Genomic DNA, 25,418 nt, shown 5'->3' with positions numbered 1-25,418 from the left:
TGCCTGCCCTCCAGTGGAGTGGCTCCTGTGTCCTGGGCCCTGGGTCAGCAAGGCTGTGGTGCCCAGAGGACCAAGGGCTCTGGTATAGGCCCAGCTGGGCTGCTGGGCACCCGGTGCCTGCTGGTTCCTTCATCCACAGGGGCCTCCCACCATCTGTCCTCCCTAGAGCTCTGCTGCGCCCACCCTGGGTGTCCTTAAGGGTCTAGTTTGGGGTATTTTCAGAGCTTCTGGGTGCAGTACTGTCACACACATTGTCACACCCAGCATATCCCTTTACCCGGCCTCCCAGGTTTCTCACCTCTAGGCAACTTGGGGGCCACAGACAGCATCTCACTGACCTGTCAACCCAGTGCCTCACCCGGTGCCTGGCACAGAGTCAGTAACAGTGACAGTGGTGACAACAGCACTGAGGCTTTGAGGCCCGCTTACCCCACAGCAGTCCGATGAGGTAGGCACTGTGACAGTTCTCATTTTACATCTTGGGGGACACCCAGTGACCCAAGATGCCACAGCTGGTCGGGGCGGAAGGGGGATTTGAACCCTGACCCTGAGGCTGTGCTTCTCTCCATGCACTGAAGGCCGTGAGTACCCAAGCAAGGGCCCGGGTCCAGCCCTGAGAATAGCATTTTGCTTGGGGTGGGGAATCACAGGGCTGACTCAGTCCTATTTGTCACCATCCAACACATTAGGGGGACTGTGGCCCCAGGGCCACGTGTCTGAGCTCCTGTGTCTGGGACAGCATTGAGCACTGGAACCCCCCCGCCTGAATGCCCAGGATGGGGTCCCGAGCCGTGGGGTTGGGGGTGTGAATCTATTAACCAATCGAACTGTTAGCACTTATTGAGCACCTCATGTTTGTCTGGACCTATTAGTAACAACAGATGAGTAAAAGAACTGCTTTTTTTTCCACAGAGAATTTATTAGATAGGACCATTTAGGTTGCAAATGACAGAAAGTCCAGTTCCCTTAAGCAGAGAGAATTTTTGAAAGATGCCTTTTATTTCATGTAACTCTGGATAGCGTTAGGTGCATTTGGAACCAGAGCCTTGAATGCCAGCATAGGACTGTCTCTCAGATAGTGGTTGGAAGGATAGAGGCAAAGCACCGAGACTTGTTTGAATAAAGGTGTAGAGCCAGGAATGAGCAAGGTCTTGGGAATGAGGAAGCCAGTGGGGCAGGAGGGAGTAGGTGTGGCTGAAAGCAAGGGTGCTGGTTAGGTGTGGCAGAAGGATGTAGCTTTACTGTGGGAGAATGGGAGCCACTGCAGGCTCTCGAGGAAGAGAGTGAAATGATGACCACAGAGCCTGGAGGGTATTCTCCGTCCGGTCAGTGTGTGCTGGAGGAAGATTGGGAGATGAGAGCAGGCATAGAGAGGTGGGGCCAGGAGGTAGGCAGCAAAGGGTGAATTGCCAGGTGTTAGATGTACTTTTTCATGAAGGTATATGAAGCTGCCGTTTCCCAAGAAGGCAAAAGGCAAGTGCCAGCCAACCCCAGAGTTGTAGGGAGGGGCCTTCTCCTGTCACAGCGCGTGGGTCTCGACTGCTTGCATTGCGTCCCAGCTAATGGGAGCCATTCTGCTCGCTGAGCCAGCATGGAGAGTGGAGGGCTGCATGGGGGCTGCTCCACCCATTCCAGCCTCCCCCCAGGCAGCCTGCCCCCTCCTCTAGGCTTAGGCTGCTTGTCTCCTGGTCCTCTGTGGGTGCAGGGTGGGGGCCTGTCCATGGCTGTCCATGAACTGCCTCCTTGGGCCAGGAATGGTAAGTGGGATGTGAGTGGGCCCCAGATTTCAGAGGCCTGGTGGTGGCTGGGCAGAGGCACAGCCAGGTGACGGACAGAGCTGGCTGTGGAGTCTAAGCTGCCCCGAGTTGGCAGACCCCCCTCATCTGGTCTCTGGGTGCCGGGCCCAAGCCATCCTAGACAACCATCTGGGAGAACTCAGCTCTGGGAGAGCTGAATAAATCAGTAAGTTCATGTTGACTATGGGCTTGAGGCATCTAGTAGGCCTTGTTTAGTCTCAGTCCTGGGTGTGTTGAAGGAAGAAAGCAAGATGGCAGCCCTCAGCCCTCAAGAAGGTGCTATTTTGATTGCTGGTTAGGGAGAGGGACTGGAGACTAGAGTGGACACAAGAAAGCGTGACCCCAGAAACCGCCTTGGAGGGCCGGGCGTGTGGCTCTAAGTTTTGCTCTGCCTCCTGGCTTTTGAGCCAAACTGAAGGAAGAAATTCTCCCTCAGAGTAGGCTCAGTGCTGGTGTTATGGTTGGGATCAGGTGACAACTTGAAGGATGTATCATTGATTTGAATGTATTCATTTATTCCATGTTGCATTTGACTTTTCAATTTTAGTTCAATTTTCATTTTACTTGGGTCATGCCAAACCCGTGGTTCTTTGAGACGCAGCCAGCAGAAGCAGAATAAGAAACCACACAAACCACTTAGCTAAGCATTACAAATGCAAGCATTTACTTCCTTCACAAGCAACAGGGCTAAGCCAGTTTAAAGGTGGGAAATCCTGACCTGTTGATCTCTCTTCTTGGCCTTGACCTCTAGCAGGTGTCCTGTTTGCTGACATCCCGAAACCTCTCAGGGAGCTCAGTGAGAGGTGGCCCATTCGTGTAGCCAGTGGGCTTCTAGACTAGCTAGTGACCCAATTGTTACTGATCTACTTTAGAACCTATTGGTCCAAAGTTACCCAATTATTTGGATTATGCCCCTTCAGAGAAATTTCATTACTCTTGAATGTTCCCTGCATTCACCATATTCTTATCTGCCCCGGGCAGAGTTGCCCCATAATTATTGGGTTGTAGGTTTAAGTCAAAGGTCAGAGAGGCTCACATCTGGGCAGTTTTCCATGAAGAGCAATCCCGGCAAGTGCTAACCAGTAAAAGGAATGAAGCATTCTTTAAAACGTTTCGAAACACGTATACCACAATTCCATAAACATTTCTTAAGCACCTGCTGTGTGCCACGCGCTGTGGTGGGCTCGGGACTACAGTGCTGAACAACACCAGGAGAGCCCTTACCCTTAAGCTGAATGCATTCTAGCACAGCACTGTCCGGTAGAACTTTCTGCCGTGATGGAAACATTCCGTGCTGTCCCAATCAGTAGCCACTAGCCACATTGCTGTTGAGCACCTGAAATGTGGAACTGCATTTTTAACTTTATTTAAGTTTAATTAATTGAGATTTAAGTAGCCACACTTGGCTAGCAATGACCGTATCGGACTGTGCAGATCTAGCAGGTGCATACGTTTTATAACTTTGCCCTAGAAGCCAGTCGTCTTGTCATTTATCGTTGCTCAGAATGTTGCTGAGGAGTAGGGATGCCCCGTGTCCAACTAGTGCAGTCAGAGGGGAGGAAGTAGTGGTGAATTACTGTTTCTGGTCTGAGCTTTAACTTGTTAGGAGCTGCAGGGACAGATCTGTGTCTCCCTGGTTGGAAAACTTTTGAAGAAATGGTGCTACCTGCATTCTACATGGGTGCGCCGTGGATAGCTGCTTGTTTTTTTGTTTTTTGGGGGTTTTTTTTTGACACATTGCTGTTGCTGACTTTATTTTTTTTTTAATTTTTTTTAATGTTTATTTATTTTTGAGACAGGGAGAGACAGAGCATGAACGGGGGAGGGGCAGAGAGAGAGGGAGACACAGAATCGGAAGCAGGCTCCAGGCTCTGAGCCATCAGCCCAGAGCCCGACGTGGGACTCGAACTCACGGACCGCGAGATCGTGACCTGAGCTGAAGTCGGACGCTTAACCGACTGAGCCACCCAGGCGCCCCTGTTGCTGACTTTAGAAACATGATATGGGTAGGGGGAAATGATGTCAGCAGCAGAGAAAACCCTTGTAGTAAAAGCAGAGGTAATCCACGTGTCCCTGGCTGGGTCGGTGACAGTAAGGGTTTTGCAGCCTGCCTGTCACGTTAATTGCATGTTATTAGAGGCCGTTAATCTGAGGATTATTAACATGAGGGACTTTTAAGCAGTCACCTTGTTGTGGAAAACGTGAATCTGAAGATCAGGGATACACATCAGTAGGTGTTTGGTTCCTTGTTTTCACTTAGTGGGCCCCTAGGGGATGCAGCAGGTCCTTCATTTTCCTAGGGCTTTTGTGTTTTTCAGGTGGGGGGGGGCTGTGTGAGGACGGCAGTGGAATGTCTTCATCAGCAGGATGTTTCGAGCCCCTAAAGTGTTGAGTTCTAGAAGTTTAGAATCTGTGGAACTTTAGTCCCCCGTGAGACCCAGTGATCATTCACTGTGGTTGATTTGATCATTCACTCTCTTTCCGTTATGCAGCTGAGATAGGTGTCTCTTGGTGTGACCTGTCCAGGGCCTGGTTGGTGAGTTTGTTTTCACCAAAGACAACTAGTCACCGTGTCCTAAAGATTCCAGGTGGCTCAGACTGCTGAGGGACCCATGACTTTGTCATCACCCAAGTTGCAAGCAGAGCCGTTGGCAAAGGTGGTGCGTTTTCTCATGAACCGCCAGGGACCGCTGGCATCTCGGGGCAGGCTTCCTTGGCAGTGTGGAAGCAAGTCATGAAGTTGGAAGGAGACTCCCTCCATCACAGATCTCTAATCGAGATTCTTGGAGCACGGGTACGGTGCTCATGTGGAGCCCCCCTGCACAGGCCAAGGCCGGGGCAGGGGACACATGAACCTGTCACGCCCTCGTCCCCAGCCTTGGTTGGGACCTCTATGGAAATCCCACTGAGTTTTAAGGGAGAGGAACAAGGAGAGGAACCGTGAAGAAGTAAGAAACGGTGGTTGCAGGAGCATGGTGGGGGTGGGAGTGGGGAGGGGAGTCCACTCCTGTGGCCGGGAGTAGGAAGCTGCAGAGAGCCACAGTTGAAGAAAGGGTGGGGAAATGGATACAACTTTTGCCATCACAAGTATGGGGAGTGGGGAAGAGGTGGAGGAGGATGGAGACAAGGAGAATTGACACAGAGGCATTGCCAGGTGGACGTGACATGGATTGAGGACCTGCAACAAGCCAGATGCCATGTCTGGGCTCTTTAAACATTTTCCAGGGGTGGGCTCCACTGTGCTGGTGACCCCCACAGTGCATGTCGCATGACAGGCTTTGGGTGTAGAGCCTCGGGGCAGAATCCTGTCCAAAGTAACCACAGTTGTGGGAATAGTGCTATGATCAGTATTCTTCATCTTGTTCTCACTCCCTCTTCATAACAGCCCTGTGAGGAGATGACTTTCTCCCCATTTCACAGGCGAGAAGACTGAGGGGCGCAGGGAACGTGCTTAGCCCACTCACCCTATGGAGTCTGAGGCAGAGCCAGGAATAGCCTACAGGCTGCTGGGTTCTCAGCCATGTTTTCCCCTCCATTCCAAAGAAGCTCGTCTTGATGGAACAGGGGTGAGCGGGGGGCAGTCTGTTGAGATGTCCTGTTTGCAGTGATGGCAGAGCTCAAGGGGAGTTTACCCAGAATCATCCTCAAGCTTAACTGACCCATCACTAACATTCATGTGACATGGCTCTTGGGAGCAGTCAGTCAGGGAACCATCTGGAGTCTTCTGACTTGAGTTTCAGAGGAGAAGAGAGTGTGCGAGTACTTGTAACTTAGGATAGCAGTGTCCTAGAGACGGGCCTTGGCCAGATGGCTGTCTTACCATGGGAACCCCGGGGTGAGTGTGGGGGTGTCTGAGCCAGCCAGGCCTTCCCGGGGTGTGGGACCAGGAGGGAGGGCCTGAAGTTGTCCCTCCTGTCAGCCTGCCTCCCCTAAACCCTACGTGCACACCTCCCCGATGCACACCTGCCTGGCTGGCATCTCTTTGCAGCCTCTCGGCTGGGAAGGTGCCTCTGGCAGAGGAGAGTCTCATCCGACCCTGAAATAAAGCCAAGCAGCCTAGTGATCAAGCCAGGCTGGACCGACACGCCTGAACAGCAGATGAGGGAAGAAATCAGAGTCTGACTCCTCTGGTGGATGTCCACCGGATGCTGGCCTACAAGAGGGCCCAGAGCTTCCGGCAGGAATGATGTGAGGGGCCGGGGGACGAGAACCCTTCCCACGGTGAGCACCTGCCCGCACGTGGATGGAGCTGCATCCTGCTGAGGTGGGGGATTCAGTTTCCCCCTCTCTCCTGCGGTCCGGTAGCCTCCGTTTGGACGTGCGATATCGGTTTATTGTGGCGTCCTCATCATCACCGAACGGGGATGTTGGTGGATACCTGGGTAAATAAGTATAAATAGTTTTCTCTCTGATATGTGACCGGATTATTTTCCAGTTGATTTCAAGCCTTGGCCCCAAGTGGCCCACAGATCAAAAAAAGATAAGGGTCAGTTACAAGGTTGAGCTCATTCTCCGTTGCCATGGCAACTGACCTCAGGCAACCCTCAGAGGACTACACCCAGCTCCCCAGGTGATATTTTTACTGTCCACGCCATCAATCCCAAGCCTTTCAAAACTCAGACTGCCTAATTGTCAGGGCTCTGTTTTGAAGAGGCTCTGGGTCCCCCGTGGGGCCCTGGTTCAGGCTGCCAGAGCTCATTTATAAGCCTCTCTGAAACACAGGGGACCACGAGATGGGTCCCTCCTGGCCATCGAGGCCTGGGAAGGTGCCCCCGAGGGGAGGAGGAAGGGCACAACCCATCCTGCAGGATTAATTAGGAAAATGGGGGCCCAGCGTGGGGGCAGCCGTGGTGGGGCTTACCTTCCAACAATAGCTGAGTGCTCTTCAGTGATGGGGGGCCCTAAGCAGCCCAGCATTTGGGGTGTGGGGCAGCGGGGCCACCAGAGTGCTCAGTGGAATGTCAGACGCCACCCCCAGTGTCTCCAACAGCCCCTCCAAAGATACCCCACACCATTCTCATTCCGGCTGTGATAATAGGAGAGGGAGGGTTTCCCACTGTGGATGTATTTCTCTGTCTTCTGTAAAATGTGGACAACAAGTGACTAGAGAAAACTTTCCTCCTTTTTAGAGACTGAAGCATACAATCTTGAGAAAAGCGATCACTAGGAACACACAGCTTCATGACATCAGGCTTCCAACGAGATAGGCATCCCCAAAAGCCCTTGGATAGAGCTCAGTGCTCCTCAAACTTGAATGTGTGCCCTAATTGCCAGAGCACTTTTAAAAGGCAGATTCTCATTCTGCAGGTCTGGAGTGGAGCCTGAGTCCTGCATTTCTAACCAGCTCCCGGGGGTGCCACAGCTGCAGGTCTGGGGGACTACACCCTCCTTATCAGGGTTGTAGATACTCAGGGCAGCCAGGGCCTAAGGTGTTGGGGGTCCCACGATCAGCCCTTGCCCTCACTTCCATGCTCTCTGATTTCTGCCTGGCCTCTGGCTTATCCTCAGACACTGTTTCCCTCTTTGCCCCTTGCCAACTCCCAGGTCAGATATCCCCCCTCTCCTTTCCCTTACAGTCTGCCTTGGTTCATTTCCCTGTGGCATTTAATAACAAATCAATGGTGAACAGTCTGATCTGGCTGCCCAGATATTAGTCTATGCCCTCTTCTATTCTACCCAAAGCTCTTTGTTCCTTACAGAGAACAAAGGACTGTGTCCCCCATTGGCCTATGTTTCTCTTTCCTGTTTGGTGTTGGTTATTTATTAGGGCAGCATCAGAGGGGTCCTCTCCCGGGGTCCCCCTCTAGCTGCTCATTTACCTGGATGAATGCTGGGCTCCTTGTTCTTCCCCTTCCTTATCTCCGTGTGCCCCGTTTGTGTCTGATCGGGCCCCTGGTTCTCAGGGGTCTTTACTTGACTTGATCCTTGGGATAGAATTGAAGGCTGGTGAATTTATTACCAGAGCTGGGAAGAGAGGATTTCAGCTCCGCGAGGCAGTCCCCTGCCTTCCTTCCACTCCCAGAAATGCTGTTGCAGGGGCAGTGCTGCAGCCTTGGACTGGCCCATGCTGTCACTGTGGGCGCTGCCTCCCCTGCTTACCTGGGGTAAGTTCTGGAAATCCTGCCACCTGGAGCTGCTGCCGACAAGGGGGCTACCAGGCCCAAACGTGGAGACTGGGAGGCTACGTCTGTCTCTCCTCCTTCTCAGTCAAAAATTCTGGATGATCAAGGAGCAGAAGGTGGCTTGCTGGGTCCCAGGTCTCAAATCCCAGGCCCAATTTGGTATTTTCTAAAGGAATAGAGGGCTGCTTGGGGTGACCACATGACCCCACCCCTAGCTTTGTCACTTGGCTGGTGGGGGCACTGCCCCTTTTCTGTTCATTGAAGGAGACCCTCCATGCTTGCAGTCCCGGAGCAGGCCATTTTGTGGGGATCTGAACTGCAGGTTTCTGAAGGCAAGCACAGATTTTATAAGCCACCAGTCCTACGAGTTGGGGGCCCATTGCTGTGTGGTAAGTAGCATTCACCAGCAACCTTACCCGTGTTCCAAGCACTGTATTAAGTGCTTTACACAAATCGTTCACTTGCTATTTGTTGAGCACCTACTGTGTGCCAGGCCCTGTTCTAGGCACTGATAACATAACAATGAGCAAAATATCCCTCTCGGAACTTGGATTACTCCGTGTATATGTGCACGCTCATAAGATGTGCGAGGGGGGGTGGAGAGAGAGTAAGGTAGTTAAAAAAAACACAACAATCAACTCTGATATGTTTATGTTCAGTGGTGGTAAGCACCGTGAAGGAGGTTAAAGGTGTGAGAGGTGCTGGAAAGGATGTGGGTATATGCTGCTTTAGCCGGGGGCATCCAGAACAGCCTCTGGGAGGAGGTAGCATTTAAGCAGACTCCTGAATGCAGTGAGGGAAGGAGGACAAGAAGGTGGTCTGGGGGAAGAGAGTTTTGTCCGAGGGCAGACATCCTGTGGCAGAAGAAGCCTGTTTGGCAGCCTTCCGAAAACCCTGTGATGATGCTTCCCATTTTCTAGCAGAAGCAGCTGAAGCTCAGAGAGGTTAGGTAACTTACCCAAGTACACACAGCGAATGACTGGAACTGCGACTCAAAGTCAAGTGTTTCTGGTGCTCACTTTTGTGTCCTTAATTGCTGCTTCCTGAATGGAGGTGGCTAATTATGCCCCCTGTCAACACAGGTGGCCGTCGCTGGTCCTGTCCTCTCAGAGAGTTCTATGCGTAATGATACCACTCCTGGGTCAGCTTTCCCGAGTGCGGTCCCTGCTCAGAGAAGGCCCAGGCAAGGCCCAGCGATATGGCGGGAGCGGGTCGCACTCAGCGCACTAGAGCCCGAGAACAATGCCCTGTCCACTCCCCACCGCAGCCTGCTGCCCCTCCCTCCCAGGCAGCAAATTATGGCCTCCGAATGTGTGCCCAGGCCTGCCTTTGACATCAGTGGGGCCCACCTGAGTTTCACCTTCAGGATTCTGATAATCAGCTCTCTCTCCTCCTGGCTTCCCCCAAGACCTGTATGGAAATAAGTATGTGTCTGCCAGGATCAAATGCTTTTGGAGACAAAAGTCGGTACCGAGGACATTACAGGGAGCTATCATCTCGGCACGATGCCCTTCCACAAAGCCCTCTGCTCCTCTTTTGGGCTGACACAGTTTCAGCCTGAAAGGTTCCAGCAGGCTGACTTGGTTTTAAGCAAAAGCACATCCTATTATTTTTTTGAGAAATGAAGTGTAAAATTAACACTTATTATTCCTGAGCAGAGGGAAAAAAAATAAAAAGAGCATTGGGTGGGGGGAACTCTGGGATTTTCGTGCTTGCTGGATTGTTTCTTTGGCAGCTTGGGTTTTTATTTATTTTTATTTTTTAAAAAATCATAATAAATCAATAGATTCCCCGTGCCAGCCACGACTTACGGGGACTAGGAGGAAAGATCTGGCACAGTGAGCAGGCAAAATCTGCATTTCACTTTACAAACGAGCGGGGCTGCATAATTCACTGGAGTTGTGTGGGTCTCTCTTATGGATGCCTGTCATGTGCTATATAAAAAAAAAAGAATAGAAAAGAGAGGAAGTGATTTTGCGTCTTAACTCACAAAACCCTCCAGCCCCCGCGCCGGGGCGGAGGGGCCTGCAGGCTCCCAGACAGCTTTGTCATCCTGCTCCAAGGTGTCTGCTGAGGCTCTGTGATCTAATATAATTCAGGAAAGTTATTCTCGGTGGGCGCCACTCTCTGCGGACCCCATGACTTGGGACAGAGCGAGAGGTTGTCAGCGTCGGTGCGGTAAGAACCATGGTGGCAGCCGATCCTGTCAATATCCGTGGGCTGGCTCGTATTGGGTCACCGGCACGCAGAGGAGTGTTTGCACACTAACTAGGGCAGCTCCCCGCCCCCCATTTTCCTGGATGGCTTTTTAGGCAGAGGTACACATTATGGACACCCCAGGGAGCATCTCCAACCCCCTCTGGTGGGGAGAGGGCCTCGTCCTTCAGAAAGAAGGCTTGCAAACCAGAAGGCCTGACCCGAGTGACAGAGATTCTCAGGTCTGTGGGAACCCCTCCGGCTTCCTTATTTTTCACTCTGCTTGTTTTACTTTTACTTTCTGCTGGTTTTATTTTCCCTCCCCCGCCCCGTCTCCCCAGGTCTGACTCTCTTTAACATAGGGGTGGGGGGGCGGAGCGAGGAAAGGGAGCAGTGGCACACAGTTGTGTCTATCGGGCGCTTGATCTAATTAGCCCACAACCTCACATCGACACTGGTTTGGGGGTGTGATTTGCTTAAATGGCAGCTGTTTAGGGCCCGGAACCGGTTTGCGGCTCCAGGCCTGCCTGACTGTGCACATATTTATGAACGTGGGTGCGGGGTGTAGCTGCGTCTATGAATCAGAGGGGACCGGCTGATGAATTGCCCGGCACTCGGAGAACGGAAAGTGACTGTCAGACATGATTTCTCTGATTTATAAGTTGCGGGAGCCTTCTTTGTCCTCTTGGTGTTTGTGCATCAGACGGCACGTCTCCATTCACAGCCAAGTGGATAAAGGCCCCGCTCGGCAGAGAGCAGTAAATCCTCTTTAGCCATCCCAGCCTGGGGAGCTGGCTCTGGCTGGACGGGGGGAAGAGGGCCCAGCCAGGGGCATCTCTCCTCTGTGAGCATTTCCCAAGCCCCTTCTGTGGACCCAGGCAGGGCCTGATGTTTTGGGGGCTGGAGGAGGAGAAGCCATGATCTGTGCCCATCACTTACTTGCCAGGATCAGAAAGACTCATAGGATATGGTTAGATGAATCCAGGGTCACCGTGCCCAGGCTGGTGCAGCTGTGCATGCTGGCATAGTCAGGGGAGGCTGCCTGGAGGTGGTGTGCAGGTGGGATGCATACGGATAGGGAGGGCTTTGTATCCTGTTCAGAGAACCATTCCCGGTTGGCTCTGTTACCTTAGCAAGTGGTCTAATTCCCTTCCCTAGAAAATGTGGTTTTACCACCAAGCAGGGTTAATTTATGTTACAAGTTTAAACTTAAGTCATATTATAAACTGTAACAAATCTCTGTACAATTGTTATTTCACATACTGTCTGCCTTATTAATGTCCAAAAGGTGTCCACATTCTAACAGGGAGGCCATCTACAAGGGTGGTATCTCTCATTCCTTCATTCATTCCTTACTTTGTGCCGGGCACTGAGAAGCATTGTTTGTGCTTCTCAGTGCTGGGGTGGAGGGGATGTTGGGGTGGGGGGATGTTGGGGGCCTTCTGAGGCAGCCCCCACACAGGAGGCCATCTCTAATTATGATGAGAGTCTCCCCAAGGGAAGTGGAAGACGTGAGTGGAGCCTATGTGGCAAGCCTGCTGAGCCTGCCCCGTGTCCCCAAACTTGTCAATGAATTCCTTTTCTGCCAGTATAAATGGAAGATCTGCCTGAATCTCTGTCGGGTGCATGTGGCCTAGTTGCTGGGGCTCCAGGGGCACGACAAACACCCGGTAGATTCCAGCCAGTGGGCTATGTGGGGCAGGCCCACCTGCACACGCACGTGTGTCTGTGTGCCTCTGCGGGGGGTGCCCCGGGGGGCAGGGGGATGCATGCTGTCCCTGCCAGCCCCTGCCAGGGCCTGGGGACCCAGGGACTCGCTGGGAGCCTCAGCCCATCTGTGTTCCTGCCTTGCCACTGGCAGAGCCCCTCTGCTACCTAATTCTTGCCTTTGAGGGCAAATCAGAGCACCTGGCACCTTTGGTGAGGCTGGTTCCCTGGGAGAGCCCGAGAGGGAGCCTGTGTCCTCGGCTGTCCCAGATAATACTCACTGATACTGGCGTACCTGACAACAAACACTTATTGAGCACTTGCTGTGTGCCAGGGGCTGGTCAAAAATCCCACTTCACGTATTAACTTATTTAATTGACACATTAACCATAAGAAGAAGACTATTTTGGCGGGGGGAGAGTTGACATTTTTTGGAAGACTTTTACTTTTTAGAGCAGTTTTAAGTTTACAATAAAATTGAGAGGGGGCGCCCGGGTGGCTCAGTTGGTTGAGCGTCCCACTCTTGATTTGGGCTCAGGTCATGCTCTCACGGTTTGTGAGTTCGGGCCCTGCGTTGGGCTGTGCACTGATAATGCCGAGCCTGCTGGGGATTCTCTTTCTCTGCCCTTCCCCCAATTGCACCCTCTCTCTTTCTCAAAACAAATAAATAAACTTTTAAAAAATAAATTTAAGGAAGATACAGATTTCCCTTATATTTCCTGCCTGTCCTCCCACTATCAGTGTCACTCGCCAGAATGACCAGGTCCGTGTGTTTTTTGCCAAGGTGAACCTTCAGTGAAACATCGTAATCACCTAAAGTCTATAGTTTCTGTGACCGTTCACTCATGGGGTGGCACATTCTATGGGTTTGGACAAACGTACAATGACATGTTATTATTATTATTATTATATAATATATTATATTATATATTATTATATATTATTATATTATTGTAATATCACAGAGCGCTTCCCCTGCCCAGAAATCCTCTGTTCTCTGCCTGTGCATCTTGGCCCCCACTGTAGGCAACCACTGATCATTTTCTTGTCCTCATTGTTTTGCCTTTTCCAGAATAGTTGGAATCGTACAGTGTATCTAGCCTTCTCAGATTGGCTTCTTTCACTTAGTCGTATGCATTGAAGATTCCTCTGTATCTTCATTTCATTTTAGCGCTGAATAATAACCCATCATCTGGATGTAGCACAGGTTATGTGTCCATTCACCAACTGAAGGACATCTTGGTTGCTTCTAAGGTTTGAAAATTATGGATAAAGTTGCTGTAAACATCTGTGTGCAGGTTTTAAATACCGAGGAGCAAGATTACCGGATCATATAGTAAGAGTGTGTTTAGTTTTGCGACAAACTGCCAAACTGTCCTCCAAAGTGGCTGTGCCATTTTGCGTTCCCAAGCAGCAATGGGTGAGAATTCCTGTCACTCCACATCTTTGTCAGGACTTGGTGTCATCAGTGTTCTGGATTTGGGCTGTTCTCACAGGTGTGTAGTAGTGAGGAAGGCAGTGACCATGTCTTTTAGAAAAGAGGAAACTGAGGCACACAGAGGTTATGTAACTTGCCCAAGATCATGCAGTGAGTGCAGAGCTTGGTCAACCCTGGATGATGTGACCCTCAAGCCAGGGTGGCTCCCCGCCACACCCCCTGCTGACCCATGGGTCCCCCTGGTGGCAGATGCTGGCCCCTTCCATCCTCACTCAGCCTCATGGGACAGGGGCTCAGGGTGCCCTCGTTTACTCTGAGTGGACTGATGCCCAGGCCGCAGAGTGTGGAGAAGCCAGGATTTGAATTCTGCTCTGCCAACTCTGGGCCGAGGTGCCAGAGCTCCACTCTGCACCCCTTGAAACTGTTGAGAAGCTGGTGCTCCGGACACACTCTCTTCCCCGGGCACCTTTGAGTGAGCGTTTGAGTCATAGAGGCTCCCAGGTGGGGAGATGAAGCCATGTTCTGATCTGGAAGAAGGACAGGGTGTCTGCCTTTTGTCCCTCAGCCACTGTCCATAGGCCACCTGTTCCAAACTTTTAAAAAAGAGCATTTTGTTGTTGTTTTAGTGATAACTTCTAGTGGCTGCTCAACCCTCACAGTAAAATCCAGAGTCCCCCAGTGGCCAGCAAGGCCCTGGGTGATGTGCATCCCTGCATCCCCTCTGACTTCACCCCACCCCAGTCCTGGCCTCCGGGCTTCAGGCCTACGGCTTCCTTGCTGCTGGCAAGCCAGCCCAGCACGGGCCCTCCTCAGGGCCTTTGCCCTTGACTGTCACCTAGGAAGCTCCCCATGTTCTCGTGTCACCTCCTGACGCTGTTATGTGTTGGCCGTCTTTGTTATCTGTCTCTCCCACCATTGGAATGGGGGCAAGCGTGTTATCTGTTCAGCTCCCCACAGAAGCCCCAGCTCAAAGTTGCTGGCATGAGGTACATGCTCAGTAAATATTCTATTGGATTTTTAAAAATTCTGGTTGGACTCCCTTCTTGGTGCAGACCTCATCCTAGGCACCTCTCCACTGTGACATGGTGAGAGATTCGAGCTGTGGGTCGTGGCCTGTGCACATTCTGGCCTGACCAGCAAGAGAAATCACAGCACAGGATACCTTCCAGAGCCAGATATTTGGTGCTGGCCCCTGGGGTCTATAAGCCTCCGGGGTTGAACCATCTGGAGCTGGGATGGGTCTCGGAATCTATGGCCCCCCACACCAGCCCTGGTTCTGGGGACCAGAGAGAGGCTGGCCTGTGGTCTAGTGGAGGCCCTTGGGCTCTTGCCCAGAGGATGTGGTTTGTAGGGTCACTGACTGGCCATGGTTTTCCTTGCAGAGGAAGGCATCAACCATGAGTGTAAGCTGTGCAACCAGATGTTCGACTCCCCAGCCAAGCTCCTCTGTCACCTCATTGAGCACAGCTTCGAGGGCATGGGCGGCACCTTTAAATGTCCTGTGTGCTTCACAGGTAAGTGTGCCCAGTGGGGGAGGGGGAGGGATCCAGGGGCGTAGCCCTTTAATTGCTGGACCTCAGCATAAGCATAAGTCCTGCCTTGACATGGACTTAGTCCCCAAGGGACCCACAGCCCATCACCCTGCCTGCCCCATGCAGAGCTGACCCCACCCCCTGGCACTCCTCCTAGGCTTTACTCTCTGGCCCCTCCTCTTAGGCAGGTTGAGTGGCCCCCTTTCCTAGCCTACCCCTCACCTCTGTGCACAACTGCTTTTTCCAGCTCAGCCTCACCCCTGTGTTGCCCTCGGTGGGCTCCCGGCTCAGCTCCCTGAGCTGGAAGCCCTGTCCAGAACAGTGGGCTCTCTCTGTACACACCTCCTGGCTTCCCCTCCTCCTGGGTCTGCCCCAGTCCATGCTCCATCCGTGTTCCAGGCTAGAGGGGTCAAGGGCAGCTCTGCTGGCCAAGTCCCCAGCCCCTGGCCCCCAGCCCCCAGCCTGGCTGCCCGCCCAGGCGAGCGGCTGTCCCAGCCTGAGGCGAGTCTCAAGGGCTCGGCCATCCCCCCTCCTGTTGCCCAGATGGCAGCCGGTGTGCGTGGGGGAGCCCTGGCCTTCCCCTGTCTCCCCCGACATCTGTTGTCTGCCACAGCAGGAAGCCCACCCCGGGGAGGGTGCCTGGCGGGAGGGGATTTCTGAAGTGCTCACCTCCCAGACACACAGCTGCCTCAGGACCACCTCCTGTGTGTGCCCAGGGCCAGGGCTGCCTCGGACCGTTGTCACCGGGAGCTGTGACCTGCTCCATGACAGGCCTAAGGAAGGGGCTCTGCTGTGGGGAAAGTCCCTGCACACTCACACCTCTCTGGGGTGCATGAAAGTCTTAGAACACCCTGGTGCCTCTTCCCCCTCAGTCTCGGGAGCCCCCACCCATCTGTTGCCATCACACTCTGCAGTCTGGGTGGAGGCTGGCGTCGAGGGGCCTCAGCTGCCAGGTCTGCTGATCCAGGACACGGGGACCCCTGTGTGGAGATGTGAGGATGCTGCTAACAACCCCAACAAGAATAGCAATTTGTGTTTATTGAGCACCTTCTTGTACCAGACAATGTGTTGAGTTTATTTAATTCAAATCTGAGCTCTGCCACTTGCTACCAGTGGGACTTAGGACAGGTCATTTAACATTTCCAGTGCCTCAGTTTTCTCTTCTGTAAAACGGGGTAACAGTTGTCCTGCCTTACAGGCCTGTGCTAGAGTCAGGAGCCCACAGACAGTTTCTGGCAAGTAATGATGATTGATGATGATGATGACGGTGGTGGTGGTGGCGGTGGTGGCAATGACATTCCCTGGACTAATTATGTGCCAAGCCATCTTTTAAGCATTTTTGCAAGTATTAGCCCATTTGATCCTCCCCGCCATCCAGTAAGCTACAGACTGTAATGACCCTCGTTTTTCAGAGGAGAAAATAAAGCCCAGAGAGGTTAAGTGATTTGTCCAATGTTGCACAGTCCGTAAGCGGCAGAGCTCAGCTCCACTGGCTTGAGCCCCCTCTAGGAGCTGCCAGCGATGCTCCCAACAGCCCGCTTTGGGCTGGCTGTGTCCATGGTTGGGTGATCCCTGCTTGTGAATGGTGTGGGGGCGGCTGCTCCGGGCGGCTGGGCTGGTGTCTCCGGAGTCTGGCCCCTGACAGCTGTGTCTGTGTCCAGTCTTTGTCCAGGCCAACAAGTTGCAGCAGCACATCTTTGCTGTGCATGGGCAGGAAGACAAGATCTACGACTGCTCACAGTGCCCACAGAAGTTCTTCTTCCAGACCGAGCTGCAGGTGAGTGCTTGTCCGCCACACCCCCCACTCCTGCTGCTCTTGGGGGCCTCCATCAGCACCAAGGGTCTTGGGGTGAAGACACGATGGTGGGGTCTTATACTTAGCATCACCCCAACCAAAAAAGCAACAGGGGCCGGTGGCGGCCCTCCTGCAGGCTGGAGTGGGGGTGGTCTCCTGGCCTCCATTGATAGCATTCTCAGATGAGCCAGGCTGTAGCAGCTGAGTCCGGAGAGGAGTCAGAAGGCTCTCACTTGCGGTGTTTCTGTGCAAGCTCCTTTGCCTCTTGGGGATTCTGTTTCTCCACCTATCTTACACGATGGCGTTCGACTGAGCTTTGGATCTGAGGCTGGTGGCCCCTGTGGCTCACAGGGCTGAATCCTGGGGCTGTATGCGACCAGGAACTGGGTCTGGGGTCTTGGAGCTTCCAGCTCTGCCTAGGAAATCCAGAAAAGTGACAGCAGTCGGGCTGGGCCCCAACTCAGAGGAAGGGATACCCCCCACGGGCCCCGAGGCTGATGTAGCCCTCAGGTGCTGCATGGTGGCCTTGACCAACTTCCTCAAATCCCCATCCGGGGCCTGCAGTGGCTGAGAGGGACCTCATGAGGGATGGCTGTCCTCCGTAGGCCCCTGCAGCCACTCCTCTTGTCCCACCTGTTACTGGTTTCTGAGGACACAGATCTGTGTCCAGGTGAAGCCGCCTTCTTGCCAGCTGGCTTTTGTTACACTAGATTGGTCACATGTCCACCCAGAAATACCGTGCACACACACACAATACCATACCCCAGAAAAAGTGCCACATGGACATCCCCAGAAACACCACACGTAGTACACGCAGACATGCTGAGACACCATATATTGAAATAGCACCATTTTCAATAAACAGCATGAGGGACTCACACACCAGCTCTTGAAGCTTCCACTGGGCAGTGACACACATCTCCTCTCATGTTGTCTTGGCCAGATACAGTCATGTGGCCGTGCCCAGTTTCCAAGGGGACAAAGGAAGGTAATCTGCCCTGTGCCCAGAAGGAAAAGAGAGCTGGTGTTTGCCACACCCTCAAGCACTGTGCACACCATGACCCACAGGGTGCATCTGCCCACTGGAAACCTGCGTTGCCTGCACAGCCATGCAAAGATGGACCCTGCCCTCAGTAGTCACACCCTTCCTTGAGGATGAGGCTGAGGCCACTGCAACAGGGCTGAGTCATAAAGTCACGGGGCAGCACTGGGGTCCCCCTTTTCTGGGGTTGAAGGAACACAGCGGTAGCCTTTGCAGGGCAGACCACCTCTCACTGTGCTGCCGCCCATCCACACAGCCGGGCTCGGGCCCATCCTGTCTGCACAGGTGGTGACAACCGTCATCCAGAGGAAATTAAAAAGGGGCCATGGAGGACATAGTAAGGACTCATCATCAGGCAGTCAGGGTCCCTTCCTGTGGGCTGGCCCCGTGCCAAGGTGGGCAGAGCTGACTTCATCCTGTCACGGTGTGGGGCAAAGTTAAGGACCCGAGAGGGGGTTCCACTTCTGAGGGCCACCAGCAAGGTGATGACCCTGCCCAGGGCCCACCGCTGTCCCCACCTTGATCCACAAACTGAGCATGAGCCTCTGTGCTAAGGACGGCTGGCTTCCCCTCTCCCCACTGACCGAGGGACATTAGTGCCAGCACCTGACCGATGGGCTGTCCAGGAAGTACCCTTGCACGTCCACTGGCCATGCGTCCTTCCGTGTGCAGTCTGTGTGTCGCCATACTCTACCTCCCACCTGCCTTACCTGCCTGGCACAGCTACCAAAATAGACCCCGAGTCCCCAGACAACTGAAGCTTTTTATGGCTCAACACGGCAGGCTTCTTTTAAACCCACTAGCTCCTGTACACTCTGATTTACTTGAACTAGGGACGTGCTTGGCCCTCTGGTCCTCCCACATTGTCCTGGGTGCCAAGAAACGGATGCTCTCCTCCCTTATTGGCCTGAAGGTTTCCCCAGAGAAGTTGCCCAGTCCTGCCTTTTTTGAACTTCATCGGTGTCACTGTGCCACAGGCCCACCTCGTGACACAGAGGCACAGGGAGCTGTGGCTTCAAGCTGGCTCTCGCTTTGGCTACACTCACCCAGGGCTGCAGACTGTCCCGGGCATCAAGAATGGTTCACATGAGCTGGGTCTTCCTGTCAACCTTTAAGGGAGATCCTCAAATGCTGAGAACCTCGCTACATTACAGCCTTAACCAGTGACTATTTTCTGCAATTAATGATTTTAATTATAGCCCATTTAAATGTGGAAGTGTTGTAGCAACACCAAATGTATGCAAATAATGGCTCTCCTTAAGTAACTTACAGAGCAATTATCTGGGTTTTTTTAAGAGGAGGGTTTTTCAGGCATCGAAGTTTTCATGGTCATTACGCAGAATCTGGGGCCAGTGGGCAGGTATGTTGTTTCCCAGGGGTGACATGTGGGGGTTCGTGTCTACAGCAGGAGACAGGGTCCTTTTTGGAGCCTTGACTGGCTCTGCTGGCCATTTGTCATTTGAGTCCTGCTGGGAAGGCTCAGGGAAACTACTGTTTGTAGGGACAAGTGACTGGGCAGAGAGGGCTTAAGATATAAGACCTAGGATTGTTTTCATTGTAGGACCGGAATGCCAGAGGTGACAGAGATGGGGTCTGGCCCTGGCAGGCTTGGGCTGTGTCACAGTGACGTGTCTACCCCCAAAGAGAATGTTCTTTTAGGATGCATTGACAGGAGCACTGTTGCCAGGATGAGGTGCAAGTCCTGTTTAGTTCTGAGTTCAAGTGGCTTTGCCAAGACTGACCTTAATTTTAAGAACTTCAGACAGACGGGAACACATTCATAACAGAGTGATTAGGAGCAGAAGAGGGAACTCAGCTTTGTTATCCATTTGTTCAGAGTATGTGTATGGAGGTCCCACTGTGTGCCAGGCACGAGACCCAGGAACTGACAAGACTGTGGTCAGTGAGACAGAGAAACACCCACAGGGCCTGCATTCTAAAGGGATCGATAGACAGTGTCCTGTAGTGGTCACCACAAAGAAAATAAAACCAGGTAGTAGGTAGGAGTGTGATGGGGGTGAGGTTGGATAATCCTTGGTGAGTGTGGTCAGGGAGGGCCTCTCTGAGGAGGTGGCATTTGAGCTGAGACTTGGCTGGTGAGAAGGAGAGAGTATGTGGAAGAGAGCCATGAGTGCAAAGGCCCTGTGGCCGTGTGATCCGGGTGTGTTGCTGGGAGTGGAAGGTGGCTAAAGCACAGTGAGTGGGGAGGGGTGGTGTGGAGAGGGCCGGCAGGTGGAGGCCAGGTCATGGCAGGGTTTGTAGGGCAGCAGAGGAGTTTGGATTTTATCCCCATTGTGATGGGAATCCAAGCAGGAAAGAGGTATTATCTGATTTCCACCCTGAATCAAAATTTAAGAAGTCTGGTCTTTGAAAGACACTATTAAAGGGCGCCTGGGTGGCTCAGTCGGTTAAGCAACCGACTTCGGCTCAGGTCATTATCTTGCAGTTTGTGAGTTCGAGCCCCGTGTTGGGCTCTGTGCTGGAGCCTGCTTCAGATTCCATGTCTCCCTCTCTCTCTGCCCCTTCCCTGCTTGCACTTTGTCTCTCTCTGTCTCTCAAAAATGAATAAACGTTAAAAAAAATAAAATTAAAAAAAGATTGTTAAAACAAGAAGTCACAGACTGGGAGAAAATATGTACAAATCACATTATCTGATGAATAACTTGTATCCAGGGCATGTAAAAAAAAAAAAACCCCTTCAGAACTTAACAACGAGGGGAAATCCACTGTAAAACAAGCACAACATATCAACACTTCACCGAAGATGTGGGGGTGCTCAACGCGATTATAGTTAGGGAAGCACAAACGTAAACCACAATGCAATGCCACCGCACACCTATCAGGATGATTGAAACAGAAGCAAAAAGCCAGCAATGTGAGTGCTGGCCAGGGTGTGGAGGGGCGGCTGAAACCCCCACATGTTGCCGTGTTTACCCCAGAGCACTAAAAGCATGCTTCCGCAAAAACCTCTGTGGATGGTGGCCCCCCACTGGAAACCCCTTAATTGTCCCTTACCTGGGAACGGGTGGACAGATGTGGTACATTCAGGCAGTGGTACACTACTTGGCAATAAAAAGCAGCCGCTGATTCACACAGCAACTTGGATGAATCACAAATGCCAAGTGAAAGAAGCCAGATTCAAAAAAGGCCCCATACAACATGGCTCTATTACCTGGTGTCCCAGAAAAAGGCAAGACTATTGGAACGGAAAACACCAATGGTTGCCAGGGGCTGGAGGTGGGGGAAGAGACGGGGGAGACAATATAAGGTTTGTGTACATACACACACATGTACCCAGGGAGCTCAGGCAGCATGCTAGGCTGTGGGGATCCAGCCTGACTCCAAGTAGCTTTCAGGGGACCATTTGCCAGGAGAAGATGTGGAAAGAGGAGACAGTTGTCTTCAAGCATTTTAAGCTCTGCTCTCATGATTCCAGTGGATCCAAGACTTCTGGAAGTGGGCAGAAACTCGGGACAGGCATGTTGCTCTCTGAGAACCATGGCTCAGGCATGGCTCTCTGGGGTTAGCTCACACAGGATGGGGAATTAAGTTGTAAGGACACAGGAGTTGCTTTTGCTTACCAAGAGCAGGCAGTGTTGTTGGGTTTTCAGTGGCCCTGTTCTTATGAATCAAGTACTCCTTTCTCAAGGCGGTGACATTGTGCCTTCTGCCTCTTCCTGGTTCATACTGTGTTCTTTTTCTTTCTGAAGCCTGACTATCTGGGCTTGTCCATACAAGGAAAAAGGTGGCCAGTGTTGCCGTGGCTTCTATCATTTCTGCTGAGACAGACACAACTGGGTATTTCAACAGAGGGGATTTAGTGTGGGGATTCGGTTACACAAGTAGCCAGATGGAACACCCAGCCAACCCAGAAATAGTGACTGCAGAAAACAGAGGGCATGCAGGCAACAGGTTCTAGATCCCTGGAGAGGGAATCTGATGGTTGAGCTCTGATGGTTGATGGTCAGCTGCCCCACCCTGCTCCACTGAACTGTGGTGGGGAAGGGAGCATAGGCTGGTAAGCACTGCATATGTCCACTATGTGGGAAAACACTGTCCAGATGGAAATAAAGGAAAGGTAGTGAGGTCCCTGTCAGTAGAGGGGTCTGAAATGCTGCAGAGCAGGAGGCAGGGAGCACAGTCTTTGTGAAGCAGCTCTGTATTTGAAGCCTTGTCATTTACCAGCTGTAGACCTCAGCTTTCTTGTCTGTAAAATGGGAGTATTAATAGTTTGTACCTCATAGTTGTATTGTGAAAGGCCCTGGGCACCGTGACTGGCACATAGGAAGAGCTTAGTATGTGCTACTTGTTGTTATTATTAGCAGTTACCATTATTTTTAGCATTATTATTGGCATATTATTAGGCATTTAAGGGTCAGATGACTTTTCAGGGTCTCCTCCGCTAGGGATTTGCTGTGATTTCATGATTTCCGGCCTGAGTCTGAACATAGTGAGATGCTGGGTCCCTCCATCTGTGGTGGCCAGCCAAGTGCGAAGGCCACGGGCACAGGACACCCACACTGGGGCACCGGGAGGAGCTGGGTATGCAGAGCAGTGAGGCAAGGTGGAAAGGCCACAGAGGCCAGGGCTTCGAGTCCCCTTCCCGCCTTTCACTGCCTTTCCAGGCCTTTCCTCTGGATGGTTTCCCCTCAGCCTTGCCCTTAGCCCCATGGAGGGCAATGTGAACATTTGGTGGGGGGGCTGTGAGACAGCTCTGTAAGCCACAGACCCCAAAACTGTCAGACCTGCTGGCCTGGCATTTCCAGCCTCAGGCCTCAGCAGATGAGGGCCTGGGGCCCTGTGGGCCCCTTGCCAGGGTTAGTGGACCCGAGTGGAGGGGGCAGGCTCAGCTGCCCAGCCCAGCTGTCTCTGAATCCCTGTGGACACCTCTGTGCCCACAGACACTGGGCAGGGATGCACCTCCTCGTGTCCTTCCTGAGGCTCACCGTGTCCTGTTCTTCACTGTCACCGAGAGAATGCATGAGGGAGTGTATGAATGACTAGCTGTGTAGGACTGGCCTCGGACATGGAGGGCAAGCTCCCCATGAGACTGCCCAAGAAATAGTTTTAACAGCCCCCTCCCCTGGGTGGCTCCCTCCCGTGGGCCACTCTATGACCTAAGCATTCTGCATGGCTTGTCTCAACACAACCCCATGACGTAGGTACTCTTCTGCTCGTTTACAGATGTGGAAACTGAGACTCCAAGAGCTTAAGTGGTTTGTCCAAGGTCACCAGCAAACGGCAGAGACACATGCAAAGCCAAATTGTCTTTGCCACCAAGGCAAACAGAAACCCTCCAAAGTTTAAATGAATTGCCATTTATATGAGCTAATAGATTTAAATGAGGCCTGCAGTGCTGAACTATAAAAAGCCTTCATGTCAGGGGACCCAGAAACTATTTTAGTAGTTGGGCCAAGCAGGTAGCACAAGTAGCAGTAACAGGGGATTCGAGGGAACCTGCTCGCAGGTGGGCCCGTGTGGGGCCGTGGGGCTGGGCCTGTTCTACGCGGTGTTCTCGAGGTTGGAGCTTGGGGCCAGGGGCCTGCCGACCTTGTGACAAGCAAGGAGGTGCGTTCAGCTCAGGCTAGGCTTGGGGACAGGCAGGATGAGATCTGGTTGTGGAGACAGGGACCTCAGGAGACCTCAAACCTCCTGGTGTCACCACTTTCTCCCCTTACGGCAGCCTTGCCGGGTGCTGTCACAGGGAGCCTCGCGCCAGAGGAAGGGTCTGTTCAGTGAAGGAAGGTCTGGCATTCCTCAGGCCTCTGTGACGGGGCTGGGCTGGGCTGGGCTGGGCTGCGGGGGAGCGGAGGGCCTGCCCTGTGCCCTGGAATCTAGAGTCCCTTATTGACAAAGCGAGGGGCCGCAGGAAGCGCTTCCTGAGCCGGGGCCTGCAGCGGCAAAGCGGCCAGGCCTGCGTCAAGCGGGCGCATTTAAAGGATTAGTTCACGCTGTTTGCTTGTGTGTGCCTAATCATGCCGCTTCCAGCTAAATGATTACAATTGATTAAAAGCAGAGCTAGGTATTCTAGCAAGCAACCTGGAGCCCTTCCAATGGGGTGAGCTGGGCCCTGCCAGGCTGAATCCTGGTACCCGGCCAGGGGGAGGTGTCTGTGAGCCAGGGGTATGGTCTGAGCTCCGTTGGGACCCTTCCTCCTTCGCTCATGAGAACATTTGAGTTGACCCTTCCCCTCATTCCATTTTCTTTTCTTTTTCTTTTTTTAAATGTGTATTTAGTTTTCAGAAAAAGAGAGAGAGAGAGAGAGAGAGAGACAGAGCACAAGTGGGGAGGGGAAAAGAGAGAGAGGGAGACACAGAATCTGAAGCAGGTTCCAGGCTCTGAGCTGTCAGCACAGAGTCTGATGCGGGGCTCATACCCACGAATCGTGAGATCATAACCTGAGCTGAGGTCAGACACTTAGCCAACTGAGCCACCCAGGTGCCCCACCCTCATTCCATTTTCACTTAAGAATATTTATGGAGTACCAACCATAGGTAGGCACCACCGCCAGGGCCCAGGGTGCGACTGTGAACACCTAGACGTGGTCCCTGTTCTCCCCCAACTGACGGTCTATGGGAGACAACAATGATAAGTCAACAAACACATGAACTAGGTCATTTTAGACTGTAGAATTTTGAGAACGGTAAAACACTGTATGGTGGTGGAAAATGAGTGTGTGTGTGTGTGCGTGCACGCGCACACACGCACACGTGTGCTCACACGTGTGTGTGTCCGGGCAAGGGTGAGAAAATGCTGAGGATGAGAAATTGGACTGGGTGGCCAAGGAAGGCTGGCATTTCACCCGAGTCCTGAAGGTTGAGAAGGAGTCAGTGGGGGGAAGGGCTGGGGACCTTCCAGGAAAGGTGGTGTAAACAGCCAGTGTAAGGACTCAGAAGCATGGACAGATTTGGGGCGTCCAAGGAGCAGAGAAAAGGACAGTGGGGCTGGAGGTGGGGGAACACCTTCTTGCTTCATTCTCTGGACTGTTCCTATCCAGCCTGTTCAGTGAGTTGGATGCTTCCTGGCTGTGCTGTACCTGCTGATCCTTCTGTTCAAGAAGAACCTCGACTCTCTTCTCCTCTTCTTGGGCTTCAGGGTCCAACTTAAGTGGTCCCTTCTCTGAGAAGCCCTCCCTGATTCCCCCTCCTTTGTCTTCTCTGGCCCTGGGTTCAACCCCTTGATCCCTTTGCCAATGCAGATTATAATAACTAGGTCTACACCTGAATCCCCACCCAAATGTGAGTTTGGGGCACGTGAAAACTCCCTCTGCTTGCCTTCCATCCAACCATCCATCCATCCATCCATCCATCCATCCATCCCCACATGTTTTACCATATTTTTTGAGCCCCTGGGAAGTAGGAAAATAAAGAGAACACAAGCAAGGAAGGGGGAAAAAGCAGGAGGGTTGTAATCTAGGGTTGCAGAGTCTAGGAGCTGAGTTCTTAAATTCCTGGTCCTTATAAGATATAAGATGGGTAACCGACGAGCCAGTTTCCTTGCCTGCGTGCTCGTGCCGTCAGATCCAGCCAGATAATTATAACTAATAATAATTAAAAATTAAAAGTGCTCTAGGCACATACTTAGCATTTGACTCTTTGGCTGAATTTTCTGTGAGTAGCAGCATCTACCTCTGTCCCACTTTAAAGACAGCCCAGTCCCTGCCACTCACTGCTGCTGGGAGAGCAGGGCTGAGCTGGGCTCGGCCTGGGGGAGTGAGAGGGAGGTGCCTGGTGACAGTAGTTCTGGGGAGTGAGAACCTGTTGCTTGCCTTGGAGTAGCCCCCAGTTGGT

General features: G+C 52.5%; 1 protein-coding gene across 2 annotated transcripts in view; it reads left to right on the top strand.

Moving 5' to 3' along the window:
* The window catches only part of ZNF423 (zinc finger protein 423), a 332,888-nt gene that overhangs the window by 288,031 nt on the left and 19,439 nt on the right, over window positions 1–25,418 (top strand). For both annotated transcript variants that reach the window (XM_058707782.1, XM_058707784.1), the window contains 2 exons: window positions 14,642–14,773; window positions 16,453–16,568. In XM_058707782.1, the coding sequence (XP_058563765.1) occupies window positions 14,642–14,773; window positions 16,453–16,568 (248 nt within the window). The remainder of the gene's footprint in view (window positions 1–14,641; window positions 14,774–16,452; window positions 16,569–25,418) is intronic.

This window comes from Neofelis nebulosa, chromosome 17 (assembly GCF_028018385.1).
Source record: "Neofelis nebulosa isolate mNeoNeb1 chromosome 17, mNeoNeb1.pri, whole genome shotgun sequence".
In the NCBI taxonomy this organism is placed as follows: domain Eukaryota; kingdom Metazoa; phylum Chordata; class Mammalia; order Carnivora; family Felidae; genus Neofelis; species Neofelis nebulosa.
The sequence above is the reverse complement of the archived record's forward strand: the minus strand, read 5'-3'. Positions and strand labels throughout refer to the sequence as shown.